This window comes from Mustelus asterias, unplaced genomic scaffold, assembly GCF_964213995.1.
Source record: "Mustelus asterias unplaced genomic scaffold, sMusAst1.hap1.1 HAP1_SCAFFOLD_1456, whole genome shotgun sequence".
NCBI classification, from domain to species: Eukaryota; Metazoa; Chordata; class Chondrichthyes; order Carcharhiniformes; family Triakidae; genus Mustelus; species Mustelus asterias.
In genome coordinates, this window is record NW_027591401.1 from 71,374 (window position 1) to 87,500 (window position 16,127).

At 51.4% G+C, this 16,127-nt stretch overlaps 1 protein-coding gene across 1 annotated transcript; it reads right to left on the reverse strand.

Annotated features, from left to right (window-relative positions):
* Positions 1-270: 270 nt before the first annotated feature.
* Positions 271-13,271, reverse strand: LOC144488313 (neuroligin-4, X-linked-like; the record flags this gene model as incomplete). Its single annotated transcript, XM_078206360.1, has 2 exons — positions 271-1,093; positions 12,482-13,271. Coding segments are annotated over 2 exons (1,613 nt in total), but the record flags the coding sequence as incomplete, so codon positions are not given.
* Positions 13,272-16,127: the final 2,856 nt, after the last annotated feature.

Below are 16,127 nucleotides of genomic sequence, written 5' to 3' on the forward strand. Positions count from 1 at the left end.
GGGGAATGGAGGGGGGAGGAGAGGAGGGGAATGGAGGGGGGAGGGGAGGAGGGGAATGGAGGGGGGGTGTTTTGTTTGTGTGGAAAATCTCGAAACATATCGGAGTGTTGGGCGGGGGGGGGGGAAGAAAAAGCTTTATCCAATCGTACGCGCTCCCCTCCAGGGAGGACGGCCATGTTCTCATGGTGTGTCTTCTGGGAGATGTGGGGAGGGGGCAGGCGGAGGGGGAGATGGCGGGGGGGGTAGCGCCGGGCCTCGGGCCGGCTCCGACTATACCCGGGTGGTGGAGTGCGGGTGAGGCAACGTGTTGTTGTGGCCGGTCGGGTAGGCGTTGAAGGAGTGCAGGGGCTGCATCGCACTGATGGTGCTGGGGATCATGGTGATGGTGTTGGGAGTCATCAGGGGCACGTCGTCAGGGGCCCGCCGCAGCGCCAGGGTGTAGTCGGGCGGGCAGGCAGGCCGCAGGATCTCGTGGGGACGCAGGGGCTCCAGGTCGTGGGATTCGTGCTCGTTGTGCTTGATCTGCAGGGACATGATCTCTTCCTCCTGGGCATGTGCCAGGTCGTTGGTGGTGTTCCGCTGGGGACTGAGCCTCCGGTGCAGCTCGTGCCGCTTGTCCCGCTTGTAGTAGAGGGCGGCGAAGGCCAGGATGTTGAGGAAGAGCAGCGAGGCCCCCACGGCTACCGTCACGCTCAGCTCCGTCGAGTAGTCCCGCGAGTCCTCGGGCAGCCGGGCGTAGTTGGGCGGTTCGTCCGTGTGGTCTTGCTCGGGCGACGAGGTGATGAAGGGCCGCTTGGTGGTCACCGTCCAGCCTTTGCCGTTGGCCCGCTTGGTCATGAAGGGGTCCTCGGGCGGGACCTTGGTGGTGGTGGAGGTGTACTGCAGGATGTCGTGGAGGTTGTGCAGGTGGGGCACCAGCTCCAACCAGAACGCCACCTTGTTGGCGCGGTAGTGCTCACGGATGCGGGGCTTCAGGCCAATGTGGAGGTAGGGCTTCTCCTTGGAGTTGAACTTGGTCCAGGCCACCTCCTCGAAGCGGTTGGGTTTGGTGTGGATGAACTTGGTGTCTTGGGGGACGGGCTTGTTGGGGTCCCTGCCAAGGAGGACACAAGGGGAACAAATCAGACAAACAATTGGCGGTTCTGTCTCATCCTCAGCACCGTTATCCAGCAATATCTGACACCGGCAGAATGCCTACTGCGCGAAAGGAGGCCATTCAGCCCATCGAGCCTGCACCAACTTTCCGACATACTGTCCCACTAATCCCCATAAACTATACATCTTTGGACACTAAGCGGCAGTTTAGCATGGCCAATCCACCTAAACTGCACATCTTTGGAAACTAAGGAGAATTTACCATGGTCAATCCACCTAACCTACTTATCTTTGGACACTAAGGGGCAATTTAGCATGGCCAATCCACCTAACCTGCACATCTTTGGACACTAAGGGGCAATTTAGTATGGCCAACCCACCTAACCTGCACATCTTTGGACACTAAGGGGCAATTTAGCACGGCCAACCCACCTAACCTGCACATCTTTGGACACTAAGGGACAATTTAGTATGGCCAATCCACCTAACCTGCACATCTTTGGACACTAAGGGGCAATTTAGCATGGCCAACCCACCTAACCTGCACATCTTTGGACACTGAGGGACAATTTAGCATGGCCAATCCACCTAACCTGCACATCTTTGGACACTAAGGGACAATTTAGTATGGCCAATCCACCTAACCTGCACATCTTTGGACACTAAGGGGCAATTTAGCATGGCCAACCCACCTAACCTGCACATCTTTGGACACTAAGGGGCAATTTAGCACGGCCAACCCACCTAACCTGCACATCTTTGGACACTAAGGGACAATTTAGTATGGCCAATCCACCTAACCCGCACATCTTTGGACACTAAGGGGCAGTTTAGTATGGCTAATCCACCCAACCTGCACATCTTTGGACACTAAGGGGCAATTTACCATGGTGAATCTCCCTAACCTACTTATCTTTGGACACTCATGGACAATTTAGCATGGCCAATCCACCTAGCCTGCACATCTTTGGACACTAAGGGGCAATTTACCATGGTGAATCCCCCTAACCTACTTATCTTTGGATACTAAGGGGCAATTTAGCATGGTGAATCCCCCTAACCTACTTATCTTTGGACACTAAGGGGCAATTTACCATGGTGAATCCCCCTAACCTACTTATCTTTGGACACTAAGGGGCAATTTAGCATGGCCAATCCACCTAACCAGCACATCTTTGGACACTAAGGGGCAATTTAGCATGGCCAATCCACCTAACCTACACATCTTTGGACACTAAGGGGCAATTTAGCATGGCCAATCTCCTTAACTTGCACATCTTTGGATACTAAGGGGCAATTTAGCATGGCCAATCCCCCTAACCTGCACATCTTTGGACACTAAGGGGCAATTTAGCATGGCCAGTCCACCTCGCCTATGCATCTTTGGACTGTGGGAGGAAACCGGAGCACCCAGAGGAAACCCATGCAGTCACGGGGAGAACACGCAAACTCCACACAGACAGCGACCCGAGGCTGGAATTGAACCCGAGTCCCTGTGGCGCTGTGAGGCCGCAGTGCTAACCACTGTGCATTTGCTCAAAAGTAGGTTTTACTGCTGCCTACAAGTGGAATTTAACTCCGAAAAGTGTGAGGTGATGCATTTCGGGAGGACTAACAAGGCAAGTGAATACATAATGAACGGGAGGGTGCTCCGGAGTAGAGGACCAGAGGGACCTTGGGGTGCATGTCCAAAATTCCTGAAGGCAGCAGAGGGAAATAAGATGGGTACGAAGGCATATGGGAATCTTGCCTTTATTTGCCGAGACACAGAATATAAGGACAGGGAGGTTACAGAATTGCAGATGGAGTTTAATTTAGATAAATGCGAGGTGATGCATTTTGGTAGATTGAACCAGGGCAGGACTTACTCAGTTAATGGTAGGGTGTTGGGGAGAGTTATAGAACAAAGAGATCTCGGGGTACAACTTCATAGCACCTTGAAAGTGGAGTCACAGGTGGACAGAGTGGTGAAGAAGGCATTCGGCATGCTTGGTTTCATCGGTCAGAACATTGAATACAGGAGTTGGGACGTCTTGTTGAAGTTGTACAAGACATTGGTAAGGCCACACTTGGAATACTGTGTGCAGTTCTGGTCACCCTATTATAGAAAGGATATAACTAAACTAGAAAGAGTACTGAAAAGATTTACTCGGATGCTACCGGGACTTGACGGTTTGAGTTATAAGCAGAGGCTGGAGAGACTGGGACTTTTCTCTCTGGAGCGTAGGAGGCTGAGGGGTGATCTTATAGAGGTCTATTAAAAAATGAGGGGCACAGATCAGCTAGATAGTCAATATCTTTTCCCAAAGGTAGGGGAGTCTAAAACTGGAGGGCATAGGTTTAAGGTGAGAGGGGAGAGATACAAAAGGGTCCAGAGGAGCAATTTTTTCACACAGAGGATGGTGAGTGTCTGGAATGAGCTGCCAGAGGTAGTAGTAGAGGCGGGTACAATTTTGTCTTTTAAAAAGCGTTTAGACAGTTACATGGATAAGTTGGGTATAGAGGAATATGGGCCAAACGCGGGCAATTGGGACTTGCTTAGTGGTAAAAACTGGGCAACATGGACAAGTTGGGCTGAAGGGTCTGTTTCCGTGCTGGAAACCTCTATGACTCTGTGACTGAGTTTGGTGTGTAATGTAATGTATTAAATGAGCAAAAGTGTATTTAAGAGAATTTGAGTCGACTGCTGTCCTTTTGGTTTGGAATTCTAAATTAACTACCTGGAGAGTAGCTTAAGTTCAGGTCCAAATAACAACAACCCTACAGGTTGTTGGTTCAAATCCCACAGTGGCAACCTGGGCGTACCCACTCGATCTGCCGCTTACAGGAGTGCTGCACAGTCTGAGGTACCCATCTTTCAGGTGTTGCGCAGTTGGTGTTTTCTGTTCAAAGGAGTGGTGGTTTTTTTTCGAGTAATGCAAGTACACAGAGAACCTAGACTGAAATAATTGTATCGAGAGGCCAGGCAGCAGTGTTGCCAAGACAACAGACTGTTTTTGTATTTTAACCAATCAGGCATTCATAGAAACATAGAAAAACCACAGCACAAAACAGGCCCTTCGGCCCCACAAGTTGTGCCGAACATATCCCTACCTTTTAGGCCTACCTGTAACCCTCCATCCTATTAAGTCCCATGTACTCATCCAGGAGTCTCTTAAAAGACCCTATTGAGTTTGCCTCCACCACCACTGACAGCAGCCGATTCCACTCGCCCACCACCCCCTGTGTGAAAAACTTCTCCCTAACATCTCCCCTGTACCTACCCCCCAGCACCTTAAACCCATGTCCTCTCATAGCAGACATTTCCATCCTGGGGAAAAGCCTCTGAGAGTCCACCCGATCTATGCCTCTCAACATCTTATATACCTCTATTGGGTCTCCTCTCATCCTACGTCTCTCCGAGGAGAAAAGACCGAGCTCCCTCAGCCTATCCTCATAAGGCATGCCACTCAATCCAGGCGACATCCTTGTAAATCTCCTCTGCACCCTTTCAAATAACAGCAGCCTATCAGATTTGGTAACCTGCAAAACCAATCAATCCTATTGTGGGAAATATTGAGATGTCACCAGGGGTATAAGAGAGAGAAGACGGTGGCACCAATGGAAGAATAGCACCTACCAAATCACAGCTCACAGCTTTAGGAAGAGAGAGGGAGAGAGATAGCTGTCTCTGCCACAGCTGATAGAATTTCACAGTAACTTCATTGCAGTGTTAATGTAAGCCTTACTTGTGACTAATACATAAACTTTAAAAAAGTTTTTAGCTCAAAGCCTCATGTGAATAGAAAAGTTACCAAAAAGAACTCTATAGGTCTATAAACTCAATAGGGTCTTTTAAGAGACTCCTGGATGAGTACATGGGACTTAATAGGATGGAGGGTTGTAGGTAGGCCTAAAAGGTAGGGATATGTTCGACGCAACTTGTGGGGCCGAAGGGCCTGTTTTGTGCTGTAGTTTTCTATGTTTCTACGTTTCTATGTAAGAAGCCAGAGGTTTCAGACAGAAGAAAGAAGACAGAAGTTTCCGGAAGGTAAAACCTTGTTGTATTTTGAGAGTGCCTAAAAAAAATTCTATTTTTTTTGTTAATGAGTGGGAATTGCCATTATCTAAACAGCATTCCATTAGAAAAGTGTTTGATCCCATTTGTTAACAGTTTAAGAAGTCAAATGCAATGTTAGCATTCATATCGAGAGAATACAAGAGCAGGGATGGACTTCTGAGGCTGTATAAGGCTCTGGTCAGACCCCATTCAGAATATTGTGAGCAGTTTTGGGCCCCGTATCTAAGGAAGGATGTGCTGGCCTTGGAAAGGGTCCAGAGGAGGTTCACAAGAATGATCCCTGGAATGAAGAGCTTGTCATAGAATCATAGAAACCTACAGTGCGGAAGGAGGCCATTCGGCCCATCGAGTCTGCACCGACCACAATCCCACCCAGGCCCTACCCCATAACATTTACCCTAGCTAGTCCCCCTGACACTAAGGGGGCAATTTAGCATGGCCAATCCACCGAACATGCACATCTTTGTCGAATGAGGAACGGTTGAGGATTCTGGGTCTGTGCTCCTTGGAGTTTAGAAGGATGAGGGGGGGATCTTATTGAAACTTACAGGATACTGCGAGGCCTGGATAGAGTGGACGTGGAGAGGATGTTTCTACTAGTGACAAAAACTAGAACCAGAGGGCACAACCTCAGGCTAAAGGGACGATCCTTTAAAACAGAGATGAGGAGGAATTTCTTCAGCCAGAGAGTGGTGAATGTGTGGAACTCTTTGCCGCAGAAGGCTGTGGAGGCCGGGTCATTGAGTGTCTTTAAGACAGAGATAGATAGGTTCTTGATTAATAAGGGGATCAGGGGTTATGGGGAAAAGGCAGGAGAATGGGGATGAGAAAAATAATCAGCCATGATTGAATGGCGGAGCAGAATTGATGGGCCGAGTGGCCTTATTCTGCTCCGAGGTCTCATGGTCTTTAGTTAACTTGTTCACTGTTAGGGAGAAGAATAAAGTGTGACTTGTTGATTTGAGACAGAGTGTTATTTTGATTTAGCCACTGTAAGTTGCTGAGGGCAGAATGTCTTCGCACACTCACTTTAACAGATTATAGGGTGAGGTATTCCTCTGAGTGGTTAGGTGTTAACTCACAGAGTGGGGAACCACCTCCCTTACATAACACAGGTGAGACCTCAATCCCTGTCAGGCCTTCACAGGTGGATGTTAAAGATCCCATGGCCACTTTCGGAAGAAAGGGGAGGGGGGGGGGGGTTGTTGGGGGGAGTGGGATATCCCCCCCTGTAGCCGAGCCGAATATTTAGCCCCTCAATCAATACTTAAAGAAAGGGCGGCATGGTAGCGCAGTGGTTAGCACTGCTGCCTCACAGCGCCAGGGACCCCGGTTCGATCCCCGACTGGGGTCACTGTCTGTGTGGCGTCTGCATGTTTCCCCCGTGCCTGAATGGGTTGCCTCCGGGTGCTCTGGTTTCCTCCCAGAGTCCGAAAGATGTGCAGGTTAGGTGGATTGGCCATGCTAAATTGCCGCTTAGTGTCCAAAGATGTGCGGGCTAAGTGGATTGGCCATGCTAAATTGCCCCTTACTGTCCAAAGATGTGTAGGTTAGGTGGATTGGCCATGCTAAATTGCCCCTTCGTGTCCAAAGATGTGTAGGTTAGGTGGATTGGCCATGCTAAATTGCCCCTTAGTGTCCAAAGATGTGCAGGTTAGGTGGATTGGCCATGCTAAATTGCCCCTTACTGTCCAAAGATGTGTAGGTTAGGTGGATTGGCCATGCTAAATTGCCCCTTCGTGTCCAAAGATGTGCAGGTTAGGTGGATTGGCCATGCTAAATTGCCGCTTAGTGTCCAAAGATGTGCGGGCTAAGTGGATTGGCCATGCTAAATTGCCCCTTACTGTCCAAAGATGTGTAGGTTAGGTGGATTGGCCATGCTAAATTGCCCCTTAGTGTCCAAAGATGTGTAGGTTAGGTGGATTGGCCATGCTAAATTGCCCCTTAGTGTCCAAAGATGTGCAGGTTAGGTGGATTGGCCATGCTAAATTGCCGCTTAGTGTCCAAAGATGTGCGGGCTAAGTGGATTGGCCATGCTAAATTGCCCCTTACTGTCAAAGATGTGTAGGTTAGGTGGATTGGCCATGCTACATTCTTCCTCCATATTACCCGAACAGGCGCCGCAGTGTGGCGACTGGGGGATTTTCACAGTAACTGCATTGCAGTGTTAATGTGAGCTGACTTGCAACGAATAATAAATAAACGTTAAAGAAATGATCTGATGGGATCATCTCATGGGATCTTGCTGTGCACAAAGTGCCTACATTAACACCCAGCCACCACACTTCATCGGTGGAGAGGGACCCTGAGTTAAGCAAAAGGTGCAAAGCGCAACAGCTCAAGAAATAAGAGCAGGAGTAGACCATTCGGCCCATCGAGCCTGCTCCGCCATTCAATCCCATCACGGTTGATTTTGGGATTCAACTCCGTTTTCCCACCCTCTCTCCATATCCCATAATTCCCCCGGAGACCAAAGATCCGTCTCACCCCCAACCTTATATATATTCAACAATGGAGCACCCACAGTCCTCTTCGGCAGAGAATTCCGAAGATTCACAACCCACTGAGTGAAGAAATATCTCCCCAACTCAGCCCTAAACGATCGGCCCCCCCCCATTATCTTGAGACTGTCGCCCCCGCCCTGGACAACCGTGTTCTAGATTCCCCAGCCTGGGGGTAACAATCTCTCAGTGCCCGCCCTGTCAAACCCCTTCAGATCCTTGTAGGTTTCAATGCGATCACCTCTCATTCTTCTCAACTCCTGAGAATATCACCCCAAATTTACCCAGCCTCTCATCGTAGGACCACACCCTCACCCCAGGGAGCTATTTAGAGAACTATCGCTGTGCCGGCTCCAACACAAGTCTATCCTATCTGAAACGTGGAGACCAAATCTGCGCACACTATTCCAGACACGCTCTCACCAAAACAACTGCAGCGAGAATCCTTCATCCCTGTGACTCCCGTACAATAAAGTCTACTTTATTCCATAGAATAACTGTCTACACTTCCCGCTGCCTCCGCAAAGCAGCCTGCAAGTCAAGGACCCCCCACGCACCCCGGACATTCTCTCTTCCACCTTCTTCCGTCGGGAAAAAGGTACAAAAGTCTGAGGTCACGCACCGACCGACTCAAGAACAGCTTCTTCCCTGCTGCTGTCAGACTTTTGAATGGACCTACCTCGCACTAAGTTGATCTTTCTCTACACCCTAGCTATGGCTGTAACACCACATTCTGCACCCTCTCCTTTCCTTCTCTATGAACGGTATGCTCTGTCTGTATAGCGCGCAAGAAACAATACTTTTCACTGTATCCCAATACATGTGACAATAATAAATCAAATCCTTCTCCCCTGTGTACTCTATGAACGGTATGCTTTGTCTGTACAGCGCGCAAGAAACAATACTTTTCTCGATATACTAATACATGTGGGTGGCACGGACTAGTACTGCTGCCTCACAGCGCCAGGGACCCGGGTTCGATTCCTGGCTTGGGTCACTGTCTGTGTGGAGTTTGCACATTCTCCCCGTGTCTGCGTGGGTTTCCTCCGGGTGCTCCGGTTTCCTCCCACAGTCCAAAGATGTGGAGGTTAGATGGATTGGCCGTGCTAAGTTGCCCCGAATCCCAGGGGGATCAGCAAGGTAAATAAGTGGGGTTACGGGGATAGGGCCTGGGTGGGATTGTGGTCGGTGCAGACTCGATGGGCCGAATGGCCTCCTTCTGCACTGTCGGGATTCTATGATTCTATATTTAATGGCAAGGCAAGTATTCCATATCCCTTCTTAAACACCTTATCTACCAGTCCTGCTAACTTTCTGTCTGCACCCAAGTCTCTTGAAGCATCAGCATCTAATAGTTTCACACCTTTTAACGCCCTGCCTCAGGGATCAGTGCCGGGCCCATTTGTCATTTATATTAATGATTCGGATGAGAATATCGAAGGCATGAGGGGCACAGATCAGCGAGATAGTCAACGTCTTTTCCCAAAGGCAGGGGAGTCTAAAACTAGAGGGCATAGGTTTAAGGTGAGAGGGGAGAGATACAAAAGGGTCCAGAGGGGCAATTGTTTCACACAGAGGGTGGTGAGTGTCTGGAACGAGCTGCCAGAGGTAGTAGTAGAGGGGGTACAATTTTGTCTTTTAAAAAGCATTTAGACAGTTACATGGGTACGATGGGTATAGAGGGATATGGGCCAAACGCGGGCAACTGGGATTAGCTTAGGGGTCTAACAAAAAGGGCGGCATGGACAAGTTGGGCCGAAGGGCCTGTTTCCATGCTGTAAACCTCTCTGACTCTATGACCGGCACAGATGCAATGGGCTGAATGTCTCTCAGACTTGAGATAAATATATAAGGCCACCTCAGATGTCTTAATTATTTTTGCAATGCTTATGGTGCCTTTATTGGTCGGGACATTGAGTACAAGGGTCAGGATGTCATGTTGGTGAGAATATTGCGTTCCATTCTGGTCGCCACATGACGGGAAGGATGGTGGAGGCTTTGGAGAGGGTACAGAAGAGGTTAGAACATAGAACATAGAACAGTACAGCACAGAACAGGCCCTTCGGCCCACGATGTTGTGCCGAGCTTTGTCTGAAACCCTGGGATCTAGGTTGACCAGGGGTGCTGCCTGGATTAGAGAGTGTGAGCGAGGAGAGGCTGGACAAACTGGGGCGGCACGGTGGCACAGCGGGTTAGCACTGCTGCCTCACAGCGACAGGGACCCGGGTTCGATTCCCGGCTTGGGTCACTGTCTGTGCAGAGTCTGCACGTTCTCCCCGTGTCTGCGTGGGTTTCCTCCGGGTGCACCGGTTTCCTCCCACAGTCTGAAAGACGTGCTGGTTAGGGTGCATTGGCCGTGCTAAATTCTCCCTCAGTGTTACCCCAACAGGCGCCGGAGTGTGGCCACTAGGGGGATTTTCACAGTAACTTCATTGCAGTGTTAATGTAAGCCTGACTTGTGAGAATAAATAAACTTCAACTTAAGGTTGTTTTCTCTGGAGCAGCAGAGGCTGAGGGGAGACCTGAGTGAAGTCTAGAACATGACGAGAGGCACAGATAGGGTTGACAGGCAGAGGGTGGGGTTTACCGACCACACTCGCCCCAAAACCAGAAAATCCCGCCTAAGGTCAATGGATCTTTGTATGGTTCCCCCCTCCCCCCGACCCCCCAACCCCGCCACGGGAACGGGGACAGGGAACTACCTCCCAGAATCTTTTTTCCCCAGAGTAGATCGCCGGAATTCCACTGGTCCACCAGCCCCGGGAATCGGAGCGGGAGAGGGGCGGACATGGGAAGGTCCGCTGACCTCGGGCGGGGCGGGAGGGGGGGGGTTGGGTCTCAGAGAATCATAGAATCCCTACAGTGCAGAAGGAGGCCATGCGGCCCATCGAGTCTGCACCGACCACAATCCCACTCAGACCCTATACCTGTAATCCCACATAATTACCCTGCTAATCCCACTGACACTAAGGGGCAATTTAGCATGGCCAATCCACCTAACCTACACATCTTTGGACACTAAGGGGCAATTTAGCACGGCCAATCCACCTAACCTACACATCTTTGGACACTAAGGGGCAATTTAGCATGGCCAATCCATCTAACCTGCACATCTTTGGACACTAAGGGGCAATTTAGCATGGCCAATCCACCTAACCTGCACATCTTTAGACACTAAGGGGCAATTTAGCATGGCCAATCCACCTAACCTGCACATCTTTGGACACTAAGGGGCAATGTAGCATGGCCAATCCACCTAACCTGCACAGCTTTGGACACTAAGGGACAATTTAGCATGGCCAATCCACCTAACCTGCACATCTTTGGACACTAAGGGGCAATTTAGCATGGCCAATCCACCTAACCTGCACATCTTTGGAGTGTGGGAGGAAACCGGAGCACTTGGAGGAAACCCACGCAGACACGGGGAGAACGTGCAAACTCCACACAGTGACCCGAGCCAGGAATCGAACGCGGATGCCTGGTGCTGTGAGGCAGCAGTGCTAACCCACTGTGCCACCGTGCCGCCCTCTCGTGGTCGAGCGAGGCTGTAGACTCTTGCCCGAAATGTCTAATACCAGGGGGCACGCACTGAGGTGAGAGGGGGAAGGTTCAAAGGAGATGTGAGGGGCAAGTTTTTTACACAGAGAGCGGGAGGTGTGTGGAACGCGCTGCCAGGGGTGGTGACGGAGGCAGATACGATAGGAGTGTTTAAGGGGCTTTTAGATAAGCACATGAATATGCGAGGAATAGAGGGATAGGGAGCAAGGGCAGGCAGAAGGGACTAGTTTAATTTGGTGACATGGCCAGCACAACATGGTGGGCCGAAGGGCCTGTTCCTGTGCAATACCGCTCCGTTCTGTGAGGGCGCACGGTGGCACAGTGGTTAGCACTGCTGCCTCACGGCGCCACGGACCCGGGTTCGATTCCCGGTTTGAGTGACTATCTGTGCGGTGTCTGCATGTTCTCCCCGTGTCTGCGTGGGTTTCCTCCGGGTGCTCCGGTTTCCTCCCACAGTCCAAAGATGTGCGGGTTAGGTGGATTGGCCATGCTAAATTGCCCCTTAGTGTCCAAAGATGGGCAGGTTAGGTGGATTGGCCATGCTAAATTGCCCCTTAGTGTCCAAAAATGGGCAGGTTAGGTGGATTGGCCATGCTAAATTGCCCCTTAGTGTCCAAAAATGGGCAGGTTAGGTGGATTGGCCATGCTAAATTGCCCCTTAGTGTCCAAAGGTGTACAGGTTAGGTGGATTGGCCATGCTAAATTGCCCCTTAGTGTCCAAAGATGGGCAGGTTAGGTGGATTGGCCATGCTAAAATGCCCCTTCGTGTCCAAAGATGTGCAGGTTAGATGGATTGGCCGTGCTAAATTGCCCCTTCGTGTCCAAAGATGGGCAGGTTAGATGGATTGGCCGTGCTAAATTGCCCCTTAGTGTCCAAAGATGTGCAGGTTAGATGGATTGGTCATGCTAAATTGCCCCTTCGTGTCCAAAGATGGGCAGGTTAGATGGATTGGTCATGCTAAATTGCCCCTTCGTGTCCAAAGATGTGTAGGTTAGATGGATTGGTCATGCTAAATTGCCCCTTAGTGTCCAAAGATGTGCAGGTTAGGGGGATTGGCCATGCTCAAATGTTCATTGGTATCAGGTGCATTAGCAGTGTCAACGGATAGGGTGTGGGTGGGATTGTGGGCGGTGCAGACTCGATGGGCCGAATGGCCGCCTTCTGCACTGTGGGGATTCTATGGTGGGCCGAATGGCCTGCTTTGGGATTCTGTACCACTACGATGTTCTAACGTGCGCCCCCAGGGGGCGACGGTGGGCTCACCCGGTCTTGGCGAAGTTGGTCCAGTAGGTCATCACCACCGCGCTGAGCATGACGTCGTTCTTGGAGAAGTTGCAGGGGAAGAGCTCGGTGACGCCGATCATGGGGATGCCAAAGACGTAGGGGATCTCATCGCCGTGCGCCGCGTCAGCCCACACCGCCTTCATCTCGCTCTGGCAGTGGTGGTAGAAGGTGTAGAAGTAGGTGGGCGACTGGTACTCGGCGTGGAGGCGGGCGGTGGCGATGGCTGGCGCCACCCACTGGTGGTCGGTGAAGAGGGCCAGCAGTGTCTTGCGCCGCATCTCGCCGTTGTCGCGGTCCGCCCAGTCGGTGTACATGAACTTGATGGTCTCACGCAGGATGTCCTTGCCCTCGGGGTAGCCGTAGAGGTTGTCCACGAAGTTGGAGACCGCGAAGTCAAAGTAACTGGCCGAGATGCCATCCTCGTTGTCCACCAGCGACTCCACGAACTTGAAGCCCTCGCCCTGGTTGACGCCCAGCAGGATGTCGTAGTTGAGGAACTCCCCCTGCTCCATCAGGATCTCGGGGTCGTCCGGAAGCACGTCGCCGTCCACCACCGGCCCGAAGGCGATGTGGTAGCGGGTGGGCTGGATGTCCTGGTCGACCAGCTCGCGGTACGACTTGCGGCGCAGGCAGTCCACCACGTCGACGGTCTCGGCGAAGTTGCAGCCCACCTTCTTGGCGAGGATGCGCGTGTACTTGGCCGGCTGGTAGTTGACGGACCAGCTGGAGATGGCAGTGCCGCTCTGCGCGATGGCCCTTTGGAAGAGACCTGCAGAAGGTTTGGGGGGGGGGGGGTTGGTGGCGGTGGTGTGGTGAGGGAGAAAAAAAAGGGTGGGGGGGGGGGGTGGAGGGAGGGGAGGGGAGAGGAAGGAACGCCAGGGCGTGGAGTTATTTTTTTTATCCTCGTCGCCAGTTCACTTGTCATCGCGTAAAGCTGTGGCTACATGTGACGCCACGCTGTCCACAAACACCGAGCAAAACAGACCCCAAAACACTCAGTCGACATCACTCTTACCTCTCTCCTCGAAATTCACAGCTATGGGGGTCACCGTAGCTCAGAGGGAGGCCATTCAGCCCATCATGTCTGTCCCATTAATCGTAATTTCATATGATATAGGAGCAGAATGAGGCCATTTGGCCCATCGTGATTGCTCCATTCGTCAGAGAATCATAGAATCCCTGCAGTGTAGAAGGAGGCCATTCGGCCCATCATGTTTGTCCCATTGGTCATAAGATATAGGAGCAGAATGAGGCCATTCTGTCCATCGAGTCCACTCCGCCATTCGATCATGTCTGATATGCTCCTCATCCCCATTTTCCTGCCTTCTCCCCATAACCCTTCAACCCCATTCCCAATTAAAAATCTGTCCAACTCCTCCTTAAATGTACTCACTGTCCCAACATCCACCGCACTTTGGGGCAGCGAATTCCAAAACCCTTTAGGAGAAGTAGTTTCCCCTCAACTCTGTTTTAAATTTGCGGCCCCTTATCCTCAGACAACAAAGAACAATACAGCACAGGAACAGGCCCTTCGGCCCTCCAAGCCCGTGCCGCTCCCCGGTCCAGGATTGAATCCTGAATCCAGGATCCCCGCCCAATTTTCCAGCCTATCTACATCCTAATATCCTATACACCGAGCTGTCCCTCACAGCTACGATGCTTTGTTCATCACAACCTATTAACTCACCCCCACCCCCCCATTCCAGACCATGTGATCTCCAGGGAGAGGCGAAAACCCAGAGTGAAAACCCCAGGGCCAATATGGGGGAAAAAAGAATCTGGGAAATTCCTCTCCGACCCCCTGTGGCGATCGAAACGAGTCCAGGAGATCACACTGGCCCTGATCAGAAAATGCTTCCCAACCCTATTAATTTCCACTTCCACGAACACCATATGAATTCCCTGCCCCCAAGACAGGTTCCCAACTATCCGCAGTCTCGCTCTGTACTGGCACCAGCAAGATGATCATAGAATGAAGCCTGCTACGCTCCTTGCATTGAAGTATAAGCACTCCAAACCCCCAGGCCCAGTGAGGTCATCCTCCCCCAGAGTGCTCTTCTTCTTTGCCAGCCTTGTCCCAGCCCCAAGCTCGTCCCCAGCCTCCACACTTGTAGACCTAATATTTTGATCCCCACCCCCCTGCCATACTAGTTTAAACCCCCCCGAACTGCACTAGCAAAACTCCCAGCCAGGATATTCGTGCCCTTCCAACTTAGTTGTGACCCCTCAGACTATGACCTCTCGTCCTAGAATGTCCCACCAGAGGAAGCATCCGCTCCACGTCTACTTTATCCACACCTTTTATCATCTTGTATCATAATCGTGGAATTATAGAATCCCTACAGGGCAAAAGGAGGCCATTCAGCCCATCGAGTCTGCACCGACCACAATCCCACCCAAGCCCTATCCCCGCAACCCCATGCATTTACCCTAGCTAGTCCCCCCTGACATTAAGAGTCCCCCCCCCACACTTCTTCCCCCACCCCAATATCCCGGCAAATTTGTTCCCCTTCAGTTATTTATCCCCTCCCTTTTGAAAGTTCCTGTTGACTCTGCTTCCACCGCCCTTTCAGGCAGCGCCTTCCAGATCACAACAACTCGCTGCGTTTCTAATAAACTCTCCTCATCTCCCTCCCTGCGTCTGGTTCTTTTCCCGAGTGTCTTCGATCTGTGTCCCCTCTGGTTATCCACCCTCCTGAAACATTCCCCTCATTTACTACCCCACCCGCTGGTGATTTTGAACACCTCAAATCAATCCCCCCCCCCCTTAACCTTCTCTGCTCCGAGGGGAACGATCCCAGATTCTCCTGGTCTCTCCTCGTTAGCTGCGGTCATTCCGGGGACACCTCGACCTCTCTGTTCTGTTTTAGACTTTTCCGCGTCCTCCGTCACGACCTATGAACACCGAGGCGCCAACTGACAAGGCGGAGTGAGTTTGAAACGAGGGCCGAATCTCATGGGTAACCCACCTTCCCCCCATTTTCCCACGTGTAACAGGATGCTCCTGCAGTCCAGGCGTTTAAAACCCCTGTTCCATTATCTGAGACGTGAGGAGCGGTGAGGGGGGGGTGGCTCTCTTCCTTAAAGTCTGGGCTTCGGTTCAATCCCACCCTTTGGCCCTCACAGCTCAGAGCGAAGGAGGGCGAGCAGGGACAGGTCAAAGGTCACAGGGTTTGCCCCCAAAGTTGGCCATAGTGGGAGTCAGCGGGCCAATCAACCCAAACATGGTGCCAATATCGCCAGGGATTCAAGGTTAATCTCCGGGTCAATGCCACCGCCAATAACTGTGACAACCAATAAAAAACCTCGCAATGGCATTATTATTATACTTCTTCATCCGTGGGATACGGGCGTCGCTGGCTGGGACCAGCATTTATTGCCCATCCCCAGTTGCCGCTTGGAGGGCAGTTGAGAGTCAACCACACTGCTGTGGCTCTGGAGTCACATGTAGGCCAGACCAGGGTAAGGACGGCAGATTTCCGTCCCTAAAGGGCATTAGTGAACCAGTTGGGTTTTCCCGACAATCAACAATGGTTTCATGGTCATCAGTAGATTCTTATTTCAAGAGATGGGGTGGGCGTGTGTGAGTGTGTGTGTGAGTGAGTGTGTGTGTGAGTGTGAGTGT